This window comes from Sorex fumeus, unplaced genomic scaffold (assembly GCF_029834395.1).
Source record: "Sorex fumeus unplaced genomic scaffold, SorFum_2.1 ptg000030l, whole genome shotgun sequence".
NCBI classification, from domain to species: Eukaryota; Metazoa; Chordata; class Mammalia; order Eulipotyphla; family Soricidae; genus Sorex; species Sorex fumeus.
Window position 1 is genome coordinate 18,081,270 of NW_026606087.1, and position 17,686 is coordinate 18,098,955.

The 17,686-nt window shown below is 44.1% G+C and overlaps 1 protein-coding gene and 1 pseudogene across 1 annotated transcript in view; one reads left to right on the forward strand and one right to left on the reverse strand.

Annotated features, from left to right (window-relative positions):
- Nucleotides 1-9,966: 9,966 nt before the first annotated feature.
- LOC130025494 (60S ribosomal protein L37-like) lies at nt 9,967-11,006 on the reverse strand (annotated as a pseudogene).
- Nucleotides 11,007-14,786: 3,780 nt separating this feature from the next.
- The window catches only part of MRPL48 (mitochondrial ribosomal protein L48), a 63,446-nt gene continuing 60,546 nt past the window's right edge, over nt 14,787-17,686 (forward strand). The window contains exon 1 of the mRNA XM_056115932.1: nt 14,787-14,920. Coding sequence (XP_055971907.1) covers nt 14,900-14,920 — 21 coding nt within the window. The 5' untranslated portion in view covers nt 14,787-14,899. The remainder of the gene's footprint in view (nt 14,921-17,686) is intronic.

Consider the following 17,686-nt stretch of genomic DNA (forward strand, 5'->3'; position numbering starts at 1 on the left):
TGCTGGTCCCTTCCCTTCCGAGTGGCCCCTTTCAGTGCCCAGCGAGCCCCTCCTTCTCCCTGGGGATGACTCATCTTTACCTCCCAGTTCTCAGATAAATCCCAGATGCCTGGTGTGGCCTGACACGTTTAAGTTCACACATTTTTTTCCTTTTCTTTTTCCTGATTGTAAAAATACACGCCCAAGTTCGCACATTGGGAAGTTAGGAAAAGCGTAATGAGCAGAAACGAGATTAATCACGGGGGAGGGGGACGGAGGAAAGTGATTTATCACGGCACCAGTCAAGATTAGCTTTTCTTATTCCTTTCCTCCCCCAGTATTAATTTTAATACAACAGGGACAATATAAAATTATACATTGCTTGTTACATACTGTTTTTCTTCATTTTAATTATATGTGGAGTATAAAGTATCCCTTGGATGAATCTACCTTCATGTGTATATTTCCCCAATAAACATCTGTTTCCCCCATAGAGTTTAAAAATTTTTAATATTATATTTTATTTGAAGCACCTCGATTTACAATACTGGTAATAACAGGGTTTCAGGCACCCAGGGTTCCAACACCACACCCTCCACTGGAGTCTCCCCTTCCCTCCACCATTGTCCCTGTCCCCTCCCTCCCATTCACCACTTTCAATCCCCTTTCCTCCTCGGTAATCGCCATTCTGTAAACCAGTTCTCAGGTTCCCAACAGACATTTAAAGCACTTTGGAACTTGTGAACATTCCTTGGGAGTTGGAGCAGGTAGATGAGAAAGAGGTAAGAACTAGGTATTTCACAACTTCATGTTCCCTTTGTAAAGTGGTTCCACAAGAATTACAAGACCTTTTGGAGGCTTTATAGTCTTAGGGTTTTGGAGTTTTACAGTCATGAGAAATTCAGAATCATAATGCCCTGGAGCTGTTAATGATCCCTGAAGAAACAAGTGGAAATGGCCATCAAATGCAAAAGTATCCAGCAACCAACTAGAGCCTTCTCAAAAAAAAAAAAAAAAAAGTCTGAGTCATAATACTGTGGGCAGGGGGTTGCTTGCATGTGGCTGACCTGGGTTTGATTTCTGGCACATCATATGGTCCCCAGACCCCTGCCAGGAGTAATTCCTGAGCACCACCAGGTGTGGCCCCTAAATCAGATCAAAACAAAACAAAAAACAAAACCATGGGACTGGAGAGACAGTACACTGGGTAGGGTTGCATATGGCGGACCCAGGTTTAATCCTAGACAGCCCTTATAGTCTCCAGGGCCCACCAGAAGCACTTCCCCAACACAGAGGTAGGAGTAAGCCCTGAGCACCACTGGGTATAGCAAACAAACAAAAAAACTAACAACAAAAACTCTGTTTTTTTATAAAAAAAAATTATTTTTTAAAAATTTCTTTATAAAAAAAAGTTTTTTTTTCTTTAGGGCCATAGCGATAGGGCAGTGGGGAGGGTGTTAGCCTTGCAAGCAGTCCATCCACATTTGAACCCCAGCATCCCATATGGTCCCCCGAGCACCACCAGGAGTAAACCGTGAACATTGCTGGGTGTGATCCAAAAAAAGCAAAATAAATAATTTTTAAAAATTTTAATTGAATTGCTATGAAATACACAGTTACAAAATTTTTCATGTTTGGGTTTCAGTCATACAATGACCCTTTCAGTCTATCCAACACCTGTTCCTTCATATTTCCCACCATCAATGCCCCTAGTTTCCCTTTTGTCACCTCCCGTGCCCCACCCCAGTCTGCTTCTATGGCTGACACTTTTTTTCTCTGTTTCTCCCTTGCTGTCGCTTTCCTTTTGGGGATTTTGAAAGATTTTATCATGTATATCACTTTACCTCCTTTCAGCTCTCAGTTCTTGTACAGAATGATCATTTCTGGCTATTGTCATAGTGGTCCCTTCTCTATCCTAACTGCCCTCCCTCTACCCCAACGCCATGTGACAAGCTTCCAACTATAGACCAGTCCTCTTGGCCCTCATTTCTATGCCCTTGGGTAGGACTGTAGCACTGTTCTCCTGTTATTCATCAATTTGCTTGAGCGGGCACCAGTAACGTCTCACAAGTTGTGAGACTTGTTGTTACTGTTTTTGGCATATCAAATACACCGCAGGGAGCTTACCAAGCTCTGCCATGCGGGTGAGATACTCTCGGTAGCTTGCCAGGCTCTCTGACAGGAGTGGAGGAATCAAACCCGGGTCGACCATGTGCAAGGCAAACGCCCTACCCGCTGTGCTATCGCTTCAGCCAAGAACAGAAAATAGTGTAACATGCACAATAAAGATATAGTGGGTTTGGTTCCGGACCACTGTAATTAAGCTAATAGATCAACAATGTACGTGATATGAATTTTTGCTTTCTAGTACATTAAAGATTAGGTCTATACTATACTGTAGCCTAAGGTGTATTAGCCTCATACTGTGTGTGTGTGTGTGTGTGTGTTTTCAATATCCCGCAAATGAGTGCAATCATTCTATGTCCATCCCTCTCCCCCTGACTCATTTTACTCAGCATGATACTCTCCATGTCCAATGGATACCATTTTGAATGTCATCTTTTGTTAGCCTATTGGCAGTCTCTGTGTCAACATGGCTTTAACAAGTCTTCACAGACTGGTTAAGAGGTTAGGGCTTCAGGGCTGGAAAAATAGGACACTGGGTAAGCCTCTTGCTTTGCATGCACCAGACCCAAGTTCTATCTCTGACATATGGTCTCCTGAGCTTGCCAGGAATAATCCCTGAGCACAGAGCCAGGAGTACTGTCAGGTATGCCCCCTCCACCCCCCCACACAAAAAAAAAATAGTTAGGACTTTAGGGGCCTGTGGTTGAGTTTATATGTTGCAAGTGTGAGGCCTGAGTTTTATCCCCTGCTATCCCTACACAGGCTGAGTGCCATGCCTGGTACCACGACCAGAGTGTGTCATTTCCAGCACATAACAGCGAAATGTATATGAACACTGCAACTAAAGGGTAGAATATCACAAGTAAATGTGTGACCTCTGGCCACTGCAACAACAATAAAGACAACAAACAATTAATGGGAAGGGAAGGATGAAAAAAGAAAAAAGAAAAATTAGAATTTAGGGCTCTAACTTCTTCCTCGCTATTAGTTTCCCTAAACCCAAATAGCTTTGTCTTTTAATACCCATTCTAATTAGGCAGAGAAGCAGGATATAGGGGAGAGGAAGTTTTCCATTAATTTAATAATTGATTTGTTAAGAGAAAAATAACTTTTGGTCTCTTTTGGTCCCTTTCACCTCTCCCTGGGAATAGGGATTGCTGGGGGCGGGGGGGGGGGGCAAAAAGTAAAAAATAAAAAAAGATGATTAAGAGTTTTTAACTAATTTGGGAGTAGGGAGGTATAGTTGAGTTTGGGGTCATATACTGAGTGCTCAGGGGCTATTCCTGGCTCTCCTCCTGTGTTCAGCAGTAACCCCTGGCAGTCCTTGCCAGGACCATACGTGGGGCTGGGGAATGAACCAAGGTTGGCCACATGCAAGGCATTTGCCTTCTCCACTGGACTCTATGTCTTTAGGTCCTCTCTGGCCCTAGAGCCATTTAGCTCTTGATCAGCAAAATCTTAAGACAGAAGGGATTCTTCAGCCGCCCCAATGTCCACCCACAAATGTTTTCTGGTGCCTCCAAATTGCTTCAGAGATGCTGGGAGAATCAGATGAGGATGCTGAAATCAAGGGGCACAGTGCAGAATTCAGATGAAACACACCTGGAAATAAAGTCCATAGGGAGAGAGAGGAAAATACGTTGAACAGAATATTTTAGCAATGGGTATGAAACAGAAGTGATTTAATAGTGAATATATATATATATATATATTTTTTTTTTTGGTGGGGGAGAATTCCAAGTAGTGCTCAGTGGCCAGAAACCAATGGAAGTAACACTCAGTGATCCTGCCCAGACATCTCAATGCCAGGGCCAAGGATGTGGCTCTACAGAGCCAGGGCCCACAGCGTCCACTAGGCCACATCCACCAGTGTCGGGGAACTCTTGGGTCACACCAGGGGATCTCCAGCACTACATCCAGTGATACTGGGGATCCTACACAACACTAAGGATTAAATGGGGGTCTGGTTTTGCATGGGGCCATTAGGCTCTGTACTAGCTCCCTAACCCCAAGATTTTGTTTCTTTTGTTGGTTTGTTTGTTTATTTTTGGGTCACAGCCGGTGATTCTCAGGGGGTTCTCAGGCGATCAACTCAGGAATCAATCCTTGTGATGCTTGGGGATCGAACCCACGTTGGCTATGTGTAAGACAAACGACCTACCCACTGTACTATTGCTCCAGCCCCAAGAAATTTTATTTCTTTATCCATTAAATACCTGCCTCCCAGACAAAGTTTACTGCGGAAAGATGTTTGTAAAAAAGATTAGGGAAGACCTGTGCCCCAGCACAAGGGTAGAGCTGACATCATGACTGTTTCCCAGAAGGAAGAAGAGTCAGGGACTTTAAGCATTGCTTGTAAGTTCTGAAAGCATCTGTCTTATCTGGTAACTCCCTTGTCTGTTGCCAGGAATTGTTGCAGTTGGCTCCAAGAACTGTGCATGGTCGAGGGGTTTGTGTTTGCTTAATTGGGGTCTGCCTGGGCACATGGACTGTGGGTGGTACATGCCTTCTGGAAAGCAAAGGTTAGTTGTGGTCTCCGGAGGAGTTGCTCATTATTGCCTCCCCATGGAGACGGATAAGTTAGTACATGCTGTACAAGCATTGCCGGCCCTTGCTTTGCCCGGGGAGAAAGTTTATAGTCACAAAATCCGACTTACCTCCCTGAAGAGTTTATAGGCTGGGCAGTGCCTTGCATTGGGACAAGTTTTCTTTACAGGTTTTTTTTTTTTGAAAGAATGAGGCTCAAGTCAAGTACTTATTCTCATTCCTTGCAGAGAGATTTTATGCTCATTAGTTTTTCTTCTGAGGTGAGGGCTCAAACCCACATCTACATGCAAATCTCACCCTTGACCTCAGAGCTATATCCCTGGCCCTATCCTTTTTTTTTTTTTTTTTTTAGGGTAGGAGTGGAGAGGGGGGATCTTTGGCTTTGGGCCTCACCCAAAATACTCAGGGCTTATTCCTGGCTCCCAGTTTAGGGATCATCCTGGGATGACTCAGAGGATCATGGGGTACTGGCAGAATTGAATCCAGGTCAGTCACTTTCAGGACAAGCATTCTACCTGCTATCTATCTAGCTCCAAACAGTGCCTTTAAAACAGATTATTAGAGCTAGAAATGACAAAGTAAGGAGTATGCGGTTAGATTTGGAGGCTGTTACTAGCTGTTGAAGTTTATTTTTCAATTTATTTGGGAGGAACTTCTCAAGCAGTGCTCAGGAGACCCACGGGCCACTCCTGGTGATAGTCAGCCTACTAGACTTTGAGTTTAATTCTGGGGCCCAAGGATGTGAAGCTGCTCAGGCCCATGATGTAGGGGTCTCCAGGACACATCGGGTGGTGCTCTGGGGGCCAGTGATTCTAGAGGTGGTTCTGTACTATCTCCCAGGCCCTGGTTTGTTTTTATTTTTATTTTTATTATTTTTTTGCTTTTTGGGTCACACCCGGTGATGCTCAGGGGTTACTCCTGGCTCATGCACTCAGAAATTGCTCCCAGCGGTGCTCAGGGGACCATATGGGATGCTGGGAATCAAACCTGTGTTGGCCATGTTGGCTGCGTGCAAGGCAAACGCCCTACCCGCTGTGCTATCGCTCCAGCCCCTTGTTTTTATTTTTATAGTTTTGAGGCCACATCCTGCTGTGCTCAAGGCTTAATCCTGGCTCTGTGCTCAAGGATCACTCCTGGTGAGCTCAGAGGACTATATGAGATGTCAGGGATTGAGCCTGGGTTGACTACAAGCAAAGTAAGCACCCTACCTACTGTACTATTGCTCCAGCCCTCTGTTTTTTTTTTTTTTAATTTTTTTATTTACAGGTGTTTTTTTGTTTTTGTTGTTGGGACATATCCAGCTGGTGCTCAGGGGTTACTCCTGGCTCTGGACTTGGGGATTATTCCTGATGGGCTTGGGGGACCATATGGGATACCAGGGACAAGTATTCCCAGACCCCCATTGTTTGCCTGGTTGGCTGTGTGCAAGGCAAGCGCCCTACCCATTGCACTATCTCTTCAGCCTGGGTTTATTTTTTTAAATAGGTCCTCACATACTAATGCTTAGAAGCCGTGTGGTGCCAGAGATGGTACTTAAGGCCTTGCACATGTCAGTCATGTATTATTTTGCTCGAACTAGCCCCTGGTCCCTGATTTGTTTTTTAACAAATTATGGAATCTATGATATGTGCTCCCCAAAGCCAGATTTTGGAAATAAACTGGAATGGGATGAGACTAACAGCTTATAGGTTAATTAGAAGGTCAGTCGAATAGGCAGGTGAGAGATGATGACTGGATTTGGGGAAGTAAACATGGAGGTAAAGAGGTGAAAATTCAAGTAAAGAGATAAAGGGAGGTGAAGATTAGAAGCTCCTCCTTCAGTGTATCAAGGAGGTACTACTATGTTCTTTTTTTTTTTTTTTTTTGCTTTTTGGGTCACAACCGGCAATGCACAGGGGTTACTTCTGGCTCATGTACTCAGGAATTACTCCTGGCAGTACTTGGGGGACCATATGGGATGTTGGGAATTGAACCCAGGTCGGCCGCATGCAAGGCAAACGCCCTACCCCTGTGCTATCACTCCAGCCCCAGGACTTCTATGTTCTGAGGAGTTCATTTCAAAATCTGCCTCTACATCATGATTTTGTTGAATTGGAACTTTCATCTTCTGATCCTAGGCTGCCAGGCAGGAGAATTATACTTTAGACTACAAGCAGTTTGTTAGAGTAGAATTACAGTTTTTCTGTTTTGCTTCCTGGTATACATGTGATGTTTGAGTTTCAAGTAGCAGCAACACGGAATTATTCTTAGTTCAAAATAAAATTTTGGGGGTCGAAGAGATATTACAGCAGATATGGCATTTGTATTACATGCTGCAGACCCTGATTCAATCTATGTCACCCCATAAGGACCCCTAGCACCACCAGCAGTGATTCTTGAGCACAGAACTGGGAGTAGGCCCTGAACACAGCTGAGGGTGGCTCCATAACCAAACTAAACAAAACCATACAAAAACCAACACAGGGGCTGGAGCTATAGTACAGCGGGTAGGGTGTTTGCCTTGCATGCAGCTGACCCGGGTTTGATTCCCAGCATCACGTATGGTCCCCTGACCACTGCCAGGAGTAATTCCTGACTGCAGAGCCGGGACTAACCCCTGAGCTCTACTGGGTGTGACCCAAAAAGCAAACAAAACAAAACAAAAGAAAACAAAAACCACCACATCTAAGCTGTAAGTTTCTTGGTGCTAGAGAGATAGTACAGGGGATAAGGAACTTTCCTTGCATGTGGCTGAACCCAGTTTGATCCCCGAAACCCCATATGGTCCCCTGAATGCCACCATGTGTGATCCCTGAGTGCAGAGCCAGGACTAAGTCCCTAGCACTGCACATATGTCCTAAAGGTAAAAACAAAAACTAACAAGAACCAAAAAAACTTTTCTTATATTGAGTAATGGTGTGAGCTATGGTTTAGTGCAGACTGATCTGAAAGGGTGGGAGGAGGGTAGCACTGTAGCACTGTCCTCCTGTTGTTTATTGATTTGCTCGAGCGGGCACCAGTAATGTCTCCATTTTCAGAATTGTTACTGTTTTTGGCATATTGAATACGCCACGGGAAGCTTGCCAGGCTTTGCCGTGCAGGAGGGATACTCTCGGTAACTTACCGGGCTCTCCTAGAGGGAGGAGGGTAGACAAAATAATTTCTTGGGGGGCCCTAGTGTCCCTGTGCTGGGTGCTTCTGAGTTGGCTCCATCTGATTTGCAGTTCTAGGATTCTTTCTAGAAAGATTCTAGCTGGAGTTGCAAACCTTATAGCCCGGTGGGTTGTTCTCTGTCCTTCTCCCTCCCTTTCCACATCCCCTTGTGTCCTCACTAACCACTTGAGCTTCCTTCTTGCATCCTCTTTCATCATCCTTTCTCCCTCTCTCCAGGCTTAGGCAATCCTCACTCGCTTAGCTCAGTCGCATAGAAAAGAAGATACAGGATAAAGAACAAGCTCAGGGTCAGCACCATCCCCCTGGGTTTCCTAGGCAGCCAATCCTCCTCCTTTTCTGACCTTTTATCTTCCCCCACTCTTATGTATGATGTTCTCTGTGCCAAAACCATATCCAAAAATGGAAGCAGAAAATTCCCACTGACACTAAAATAGTTTCAATTTGAGGTAGCTTAATGCATACATCTTTCACTTATGCCATAAATGAGAGCTATTTGGCACCCTTGGGAAACTTTTTACAATAGGTACCATAGAATTATTACTTTAAAGGAAGTTTAACCTGAGATCAAACATATTCATTCGAAGGACTTCCCTTTATTCTCTCTTGATCCCTAAGGCTTTCTCTGATGTAGTCATGCAGAGGACAAGAGCAGGTCTATTTTTTTTTAACTTCTTTGTTTTTCTTTTTTGGTTTTAAAGAAGTCTGACTTATGCATATTAAAGGCAAAGTTCCTCCATCTTGCTTTGTGTGTGGTACAAACTTCTGGAAAATTTGAAAATCCATAATTACATCTTAAATATTAACTCTCATTATTTCAATCAACATTTCTTTGAGCCTTTTTGTTTCATGACCTATGCCAAATGCTGGGAATATAAAAAAAAAAATGAAGACTGCTCCTTTAAGAATATGCTGCTCAAGACTAAGTATAAGACAAGCGAATAAAGTTCGAGAGACCATCTGTCTGGATGTGAAGGAGAAATTAAGGGCTGAAGAAAATGTCAGAGCGCCAGTAAATTTAGCCTTGTCTGGGGGAAACGTTGACTTCATTGCTGGTTCTTTAGTAAAATTGCTTGTGATGCAAATTCAAATTCAAATGTTGGTTTGAAGTCTAGAGTTGGCATTAGGGATACAGAGATTTAAATTTGCCAGACACAGTAACAACAAAGTCTCCAATGGAGACGTTACTGGGCCCGCTCGAGCAAATCGGTGATCAACGGGAGGGCCTTTACTTTACTTTACTTTATTACAGGAATAGAAGGGAGGTTCACTAAAATGGAGTGTAGGCAAGGTAAGTCCCTTTACCTTTGTCATCCTCAAAGTGAGTATATCTACCTTTAGAATATTACATAGAATTCATTAAAGAGTACTGAAAGGTCAGAGAGACAGAGAGTATAGCAGGAAGTACTTGCACTGCATGTGGCCAGCTTATATGGTCCCTGAGTTGCACCAGGAGCAACTCTGAACACTGAACTGAGTACAGTCTTCAAGAACTGTTAGGTGTGGGGAGACTGGAGCAATGGCACAGCAGGTAGGGCATTTGCCTTGCACACGACTGACCCAGGTTCGATTCCCAGCATCCCATATGGTCCCCTGAGCACCGCCAGGAGTAATTCCGGAGTGCAGAGCCAGGAGGAACACCTGTGCACCGCCAGGTGTGACCCAAAAAGCGAAAAAAAAAAAAACCACCAAAAAAAAACCTGTTGGGTGTGATCAAAAAGTCATTTCTAGACATGTTCCCATTGTGGAATCACAGACACCCAATTTAGTTCCTTCCCTTTTTTTCTTTGTTTTGTTTTTGTTTTTGTTTTTGTGCCATAACTGGTAGTGCTCAGGGTTTACTCCTGGTTCTGGGATCACGGATCACTCCTGGTGTGACTCAGGGGACCACATGGGGTGCCCGTGTCACCTGCATGCAAGGCAAGCCCTACTGGCAGTTAATTCTTTTCTTTTACTTAATGGGACTTTCTTTCTCTCTTGTGTTCCTAGAGAAATCTGTTTACTTACAAAAAGTATTTTTGTTTTTATTATTTATTTATTTTGTAGGAGTACTGCTATTTATTCAGTCACTGATTAGCTGATTGAATTGGCATGAACTCTACCTTTTTTTTTGTATTTTTGTTTTTAAACCTGAGCATTTATTCACATCACTTGCTGAAATCCTTAAGACGAACTAGATGCTGCAACAGCTGCTCTCTTGGATTCATTGTTCCCTCTCGAAATCCATGACTGAGACTGCGGTATACAATTTTCAGGTGCCTCCTGTGACTGGTCCTGGCTGTGCTCCTCCTCTTGTCTTGGCACTCCAGTTTTCCTTTCTCTTGTGTTTGGCACAGGTGTCCTTTTGCAGGTGGCAGGCCCTGGAGCCACAGTGGCAGCACATCGTGTGTATCTTGTTGCAATGCTTCCCAAATGATGTTCCCTTTGTTATCTCACTTGTACAGTGAGGGCCAAAGAAGATAAATTTTTTTCTTTTAATGTTTCAACAGCTTTTATTATTTTATCTATTTATTTATGCTTTGGGGGGTCCCTCTCAGTTGGGTTTAGGGGCTACTCTGGGCTTGGTTGCTCTTGGCAATGCTTGGGAGAACTGTGTGATGTCAGGGATTGAACCGGGCCTCCCACATGCAAAGGTGGCATGTCAGCCCATTGAGACATCTTTGGATCACAACAGCACATAAACAGCCCTGCAGACAATAATCAGTCGCTGTCATGAAGGAACTATTGTCTGTTACTTCTTCAAGCAGAAACCTTTGCCATCCCAATATTTTGTACAGAGTTCTGCTCTCTCATCTGGCTGTATATTACTTGTCACTGTTTAATCCCCAGGTTTAAATGTGAGCTCCTCAAGGACTGAGATCAGTAGTTGATTTTAGTGAAAATGCAAAGATCTGACTTTAAGCTTCAAGTTAAGAGATTGACTTTAAGCTTCAAGTTAAGAGATTGACTTTAAGCTTCAAGTTAAGAGATGGTTGACCTAAAGTAACTCTTTCTGACCTCCAATGGGGTGATAGTAAATGATGACAGCTACTGTTTTTACTGAATGATCACTTTGTGAAGTGCATTATGCTCAAAGTATCACTTAATGGTGTACTTGTCTCTTTAGATGTTCTCATAGCAACTCTGTTCCCAGGGGTCTTGGGGGTACCTTTGGGGGACACTGATTTATCTACATAGCTCTCTGTAGCTCCTTGAAATTTCATCATTAGAAGTGATGCAAAAACAGAACAATGATTCATGGCAGGAATTCCAACAACAAAGCGAACTTGTGTTATGAAATCCTGCTCATATTAATTAATTTAGCTTCATCTTATTTTATTGGGGGGATTTGGGCCACATCCAGTGATGATAGGTGGCTATTCCTTGCTCTGTGCTCAGAAGGGAACCCTGACAATGCACTGGGGAACCATATATGATGACTGGGATTCAAATCTGGGTCAGCAGGATGCAAGGCAAATGCCTTAACCCCTGTGCTATCTCTTTGTCCCATATCTGTCCAATATCTACCTTTTCCTTGCTAAGAACAATAATAACAAAGATAGTAGCTAAGTGATAATAATAATGAGGACAATAAAATAGCTGCACATTATTTCATTTGATATTAAATTTATTTCTACATACTCCTTTTATCCACAGAATGTGTATGAATTGTTTATTATATTGTTTATTATATGAATTGTTTATTATATTGTTTATTATGGTAATTGTTTTTGTGTATTTGAGGGGTATAACTAATGATTTGGCATGGTGGAAAGATTATTGAAATGGTTTATCAAAGTTAAAAGATTACTGGAGCTGGAATGATAGTATGGCAGATAAGAGTGCTTGCCTAGCAGTTAGATCCCTGCCAACCTTGAGCACTGCCAGGAGTGATCCTTGAGCAGTACAGCCAGGAATACTCCCCAGACATCACTGGGTGTGGCCCCAAACAAAACAAAAGATTATTTACAGTGCAGGTAGTCAACATCATTTCCAGGATTAGAAACTTAAAAACAAAATCTTCAGAGATGTGGTTGGAGAAATAGGTAAGCCGCTTGCCTTGCACTCAACCAACCGGGGTTCGATCCCCAGCATCATCCCATATTGTCTCCTGAGCACTGCCAGTTGTGTTTCTTGAGTGCAGAGTAAGGAGGAAAACCTGAACATCGCCAGGTGGGGCCCAAAAATTAAAAAAAAAATACAGACCTTAATTTTTGTTAATGATGAGAGCACTTGAGATCTATTCTTTTAGCGTATTTTAGGTATTCTGTATAGTATTATTAACAATAGGCAGGCATCGTGCTGGGATCAGGGATATAGGTTAGTGGTAGAGAGTCTGTCTCACACGATAAGGCTCTGGGCTTCGATCTCCACCAACACTCTCACCCACACCCACACCCACACCCACACCCACACCCACAACCACACCCACACATTAACTGTAGGCATCAGTCTATAACTTAGATATCTCATAAAATTGGGACTTTTTTTTTTTTTTTGCTTTTTGGGTCACACCCGGCGATGCACAGGGGTTACTCCTGGCTCTGCACTCAGGAATTACTCCTGGCGGTGCTGGGGGGCCATATGGGATGCTGGGAATCGAACCCGGGTTGGCCACATGTAAGGCAAACGCCCTACCTGCTGTGCTATTGCTCCAGCCCCAGGACTTAGTATTTTTTGACAAATATTTCTGTTCCCCAGCCCTTTCCCACAAATCCTAGTAGAAAACTATACTCCACTAAGTTTGACTGTTTTAGATTCCATATACAAATGAGTAAAGTAAAGTAAAGTAAAGGCCCTCCCGTTGATCGTCGATTTGCTCGAGCGGGCCCAGTAACGTCTCCATTGGAGACTTTGTTGTTACTGTGTCTGGCATATCGAATACTCTCGGTAGCTTGCGGGGCTCTCCGAGAGGGGCGGAGGAATCGAACTCGGGTCGGCCATGTTGGCCGCTTGTAAGGCGAACGCCCTACCGCTGTGCTAGATCATGTATTATTTGTCTTCTGATTTCATTTAGCATAATGTCCTCCAGATTCATCAAGCTGTCACAAAGGTTAGGATTTCTTTCTAAAGACTGAAAGATTAAATATATATTAAATGTTGATATATTTAAATAATTTATTTATATAAATATATAATGTATAATAATTAAACATTATATATTTTTCTTTATCTTTTCATATGTTGACTGATACTTAGGTTTATTCTTTATCTTGGGTATTATTAATAATGCTGCATTTAACTTGGGAGTATAACCATTTTCTTGAGATTCTGATTTGGTTTCTTTTAAATAATAGACCTAGAATGAGATGGTTGTTTCAGCAAATACAGAAGTGGTATTTGTATTTTTAAGTTTTTGAGGTAACTCTGTGCTATTTTTATAATTGTGGTACTAATTACATTCATTCTTTCTCTAAACCCTAGACAACAATTGCTATCTTTTTTGGGGGGGTAGCAATTATCTTCCTAACATCTGTGATATGATAACTTACTGTGATTTTGATTTGAATTTTCTTGATGATTAGTGATGATGAGCATTTTTTCATACACCCATTAGTCATCTGTATGTCTTCTTTTGAGAAAAGTTTAAGGTAAGTAGATCAATGGTAGAGCACTTGTTTTGTCTTGCTTATGTAAGGCCTGGGAGAAAGAAAGAAAGGAAAAGAGAGGGAGAGAGAGAGGGAAAGAGAGAGAGAGAGAGAGAGAGAGAGGAGTGTACGTTCAGGTCCTTTGCTCCTTTTATTTTTTTCTTTTACTTTGATTTTTATTAGGTTATAAAACTGGTAGGATAATTATTCATGTTAAAATGAATTATTTTCTCTTTTTAAGCTGTGACCATATTTCAAATTCTTTACACTTTATCTTTTTTGCCCCTTTTTAAAATCAGGTTATTTGTTGACTTGTTATTGAGTTGCATGAATTCTTTATATATATTGGATTTTAACCGCTTATCAGGTTTATAATTTACATTTTTCTTACTTTGTAGGTTATCTCTTTATCCTGTTATTTTGCTACACAAGAAAAAAATTTTTTTGTGTGATACAATCCAATCATTTATGACTCCCCAAAGGGCACGGATCAGGTCCTATTCATCTCTGTGTTTACAGGGTCCAATCAAAAGAGTGGCATAAAGTAGTGCTAAGCTAATGGATGTTTTGGTGGGGTTTTGCTTTTGGACCACACACAGTGATGCTCAGGGTATGAGCTCTGCACTGCACTCCTGGCTCCGCACTCAGGAATCACTCCTGCGGTGCTCGGGGGGGACCATACAGGATGGCGAAGCTAGAATCCAGATTGCTCTGGGCAAGGCAAGCGCCTTACCCACTGCGCTATGTCTCTAGCCTCTGATTAACAGATGCAAGACAGGTAAATGAACGCGTGCAGTGGCATTTTCTCATGCGAGACAAGGTGTGACTGAGGGAAACCATCTTGCTGACGAGAGAATGAGTTTGAAATTCAGCCCTGCTTTACGTGGTTGCCTCCAGACTGGTCCATTAACCTCTTGCAGCCTCTTTAATGGAAGTAAGCACCACAACGTTGCGTGTGAAGTCCAGTGATGATATCTCGCTAATGGGCAGGTCCAAAAGAATGCAAGCATAAATTAAGTAATGCACTAAGCATAACGCACTGCATAAAGTGGCCTTTCGATAAAGTAGTTATCGATTATTATGAAACCACTGGAAGCCAGAGAGCTCCCGTGACGATCGATCACGTCTCAAACAGGTCAGAAATCACCGTGCATCGTGTTAACGAGGATGAATGAATCAGGAATCCCGTCCTCGAGGAACTTACATACACACCTACGGGAAAACGGTAGAAACGAACAAGACACCGATGAAATGGCAGGTCTGCAAAGCAGGGGACGACACCGAGTAGGGAGCAGTTCACCTCCCTGGGGGGGGGGGGAGATCCCAGGAGTGCAGGGGACGCCCCGGCCGCGGCGAGGGCGGCGCCCCAGAAGCCGCCGGAACCAAGGTGCTGCGGGAGCCGCGGTCCGGGGCGGATATCGTTCCTGGACCCGGCCGAGGTCGTTCCGTCACTGCTCTCCGACGTCCGGGGATCACGGCTGCCCTGCTCGTGCTTCCGCTTGCACCGCTGCAGGCTGCAGCCCTGAAGGATGAGCGGAGCGCTGGCCAAGGTAACGGGGCGTCCGGGCGTCGGAGCGGCGGGGCCGGGAGGTGGCGCGGCCGGAGCCCGCCCCGCCCGTGCCGGCGTCCGGGCCCGGAGCGCGGACGGGCCGCGCTTCCCAGGAGCCCCCGCGGCCCTCGGCGCGCCCCGCCCCCTGCGCTGTCCCCCGCGCCGCTCGCCGGCCTGCAGCGGGGAGAGCCGCGCGCGGGGAATCGCGCCTTTGGGATCCGGCCCCATCATCTGCATGACCTTGAGCAGGTCACTTTATTTGGGCATAAAGTCACTCATTTCCAGATTTTTTTTTTTAGAATACTTTTTTTTTTACGAGTTAATCGTAACAGTTTTATTGAAATTGATAAATGGATTAGAATGTTAGGCAACCCGAGGGTAATGAAGGAAAGATAGACTGTTTCGGCGGTAAAAATTTTAATGTACGATTTTGTGGATGTCAGGAGTGTAGCGTTATTCATCTGTATGGTGTGCATGTGTCGCCACCGCTGTAGTAAATTTTAAGATCTCTTACAGGGGGGCCGGAGAGATAGTACAGTGGGTAGGGCACTTGCCTTGCACACAGTTAACCCGGGTTCCATCCCTGGCATCCCGTAGGGTTTCCCAAAAGCACCACCAGGAGTGACCCCTGAGCATTGCAAGGTGTGCTCCCGTGCTCCCCCCCCCAACCCAAACGAAAACAAAAAAATCCCTTTCACATATATGGGATAGAAAGAAACATAAAGGTCTGGAGTAGTAGGACAGTGGGTCCTTGCTTGCAGGTACCTAGGGATCCATCACAGTGCCTTGAGCACTGCCAGGAGTGATTCCTGAGCATCCTGGGGTGTTTCCCTAACCCCCAAGTCTCACATATGTGGGATATAAAGAAACATAATAAGGGTCTGGACAGTGGGTTCTTGCAGAAGGCCACACCAGGTTCCATTCCTGGGACCCCCATATACCCCCTCGACTGCTGCCAAGAGTGATTCTTGAGCACAGAGCCAAGAGTAAGCCCTGAGCACTGTCAGGTGTGGACCTGAAACAGAAACAAAAAATAAAAGAAAGAGAACACGTGAACAACAAATGGCCAAAGTGATGGAATTTTGTCTGTGGAACTGAGCCTACAGGGGGAGGGTGGGATGATGGTGGCTGGGCTGAGTCCCTGGGGAGCCGGCGGAAAGAATTCAGGTCTCTGGGTGTGGGCGTGGTGTTGGAATGATGTATACCCCCTGAAGAAATGTGGTCATTATCAGTACTAATGAAGAAAAGCATCATTAACAGTATTGGAAATCCTTGCGTCTCAGTAAAAATGGTTCACTTGATCACTTGACTTCCCGTTACTTATCAATTTGCTCAAGCGGGCGTCAGTAACGTCTCCATTCATCCCTGTTGCGTGCTAGTGTAGCCCAGTGACGTCTGTTCATTCTAGGAACATGAAGAGCCAAAAACTGATCATTCAGGGTCTTGATGAAGAAATCTGACCATCTCGTAGGTGGGCGGCCACGCGGTCTTTTGATGTCCCGTGGAATCCAGTTGGTAATGGCTCTAGTCCAGCGGTTGTCTCCAAATCTCATTATGTGTCCAGCACATGTGATTTTCTTTCGACGCTTTGGCAAAAGAGATAACGTCCCTGATTCTTGAGCATTGACGGAGGTCAGAACTCTGAATTCTTTCTCTCATTTGAGTGAAACGTGATACTCCAAGCATAGCTCTTTTGATTCCTCTTTGGGAGACCCGAATAGCGTTCTCATCCTATTTTTGTAGGGCCCAGGTCTCTGTGGCATATGTTAATGCAGGAAGAACAGTGGAATTGAAGAGATGTGTCCAGAGCCAGAGGTTTTTCGTCCTCTTAGCTATTTCTTCGACGCTCTTGAAGGCGTTCCAAGCCATTCTCTTCCACCTACGCAACTCTGGTGCAACAAGAATTCGTCATGTTGACTTCTCACCCTAGGTACACATAACTGTTGCATTCAGAGATGGTCAGTCCATTGAGAACGAATAGAACATCAGGAACGAGACTGTTTCTCATAAACATTGTCTTTGTGAGATTCAGTTGGAGTCCGACCTTTCCATAACTCACGGTCGAAGTCGGCCAGCATTTGTACCGCTTGGCTAATGTTTGGTGTTATTAGAATGATGTCATCAGCAAAGCGGAGGTGATATAGTTGCCGACTGTCTATCTTCACTCCCGTTTCTTCCCATTCCAGTCATTGCGTGATGTTCTCGAGGGTGGCACTGAAGATTTTCGGTGAAATGGTATCACCCTGCTGAACCCCTCTCTTGACATCGATGATCACTTCTTTGTAGAATGGTGAGATCCTGGTAGTGAATCCATAATACAGCTCATGGAGGATCCTGATGTATTGAGTTTGAATGCCCTGATTAGCTAGGGCTTCGATGATCGCTTCTGTCTCAAATGGTTAAAAATAGAAAAAGAAAAGGGTAATAAACTATGTTTTCACTTGCAATACCTTATTTTAGAGACTAACAAACTGGTAAACCTCCATAAGTGTTATTGGTGAGCTGTCCCATGTCTCTTAAGATTCCATTGTCCTCTTTCAGTTGTAGCATGCTACTTAAAATAATGATTTATTTTGGGGGCTGGATAGATAGTACAGCAAAGGCACTTGGGGTGACCCGGATTTGATCCCTGACACCCTGTATGATGCCCTGAGCCCCACCAGGAGTCATCCCTGAGCACAGAGCCTGGACTAAGCCTGAGCACTGCCATGAGTAGCCCCATAACAAAAGACTTATTTTTAGTAAGTTATGACTCCTGATCAAGCTG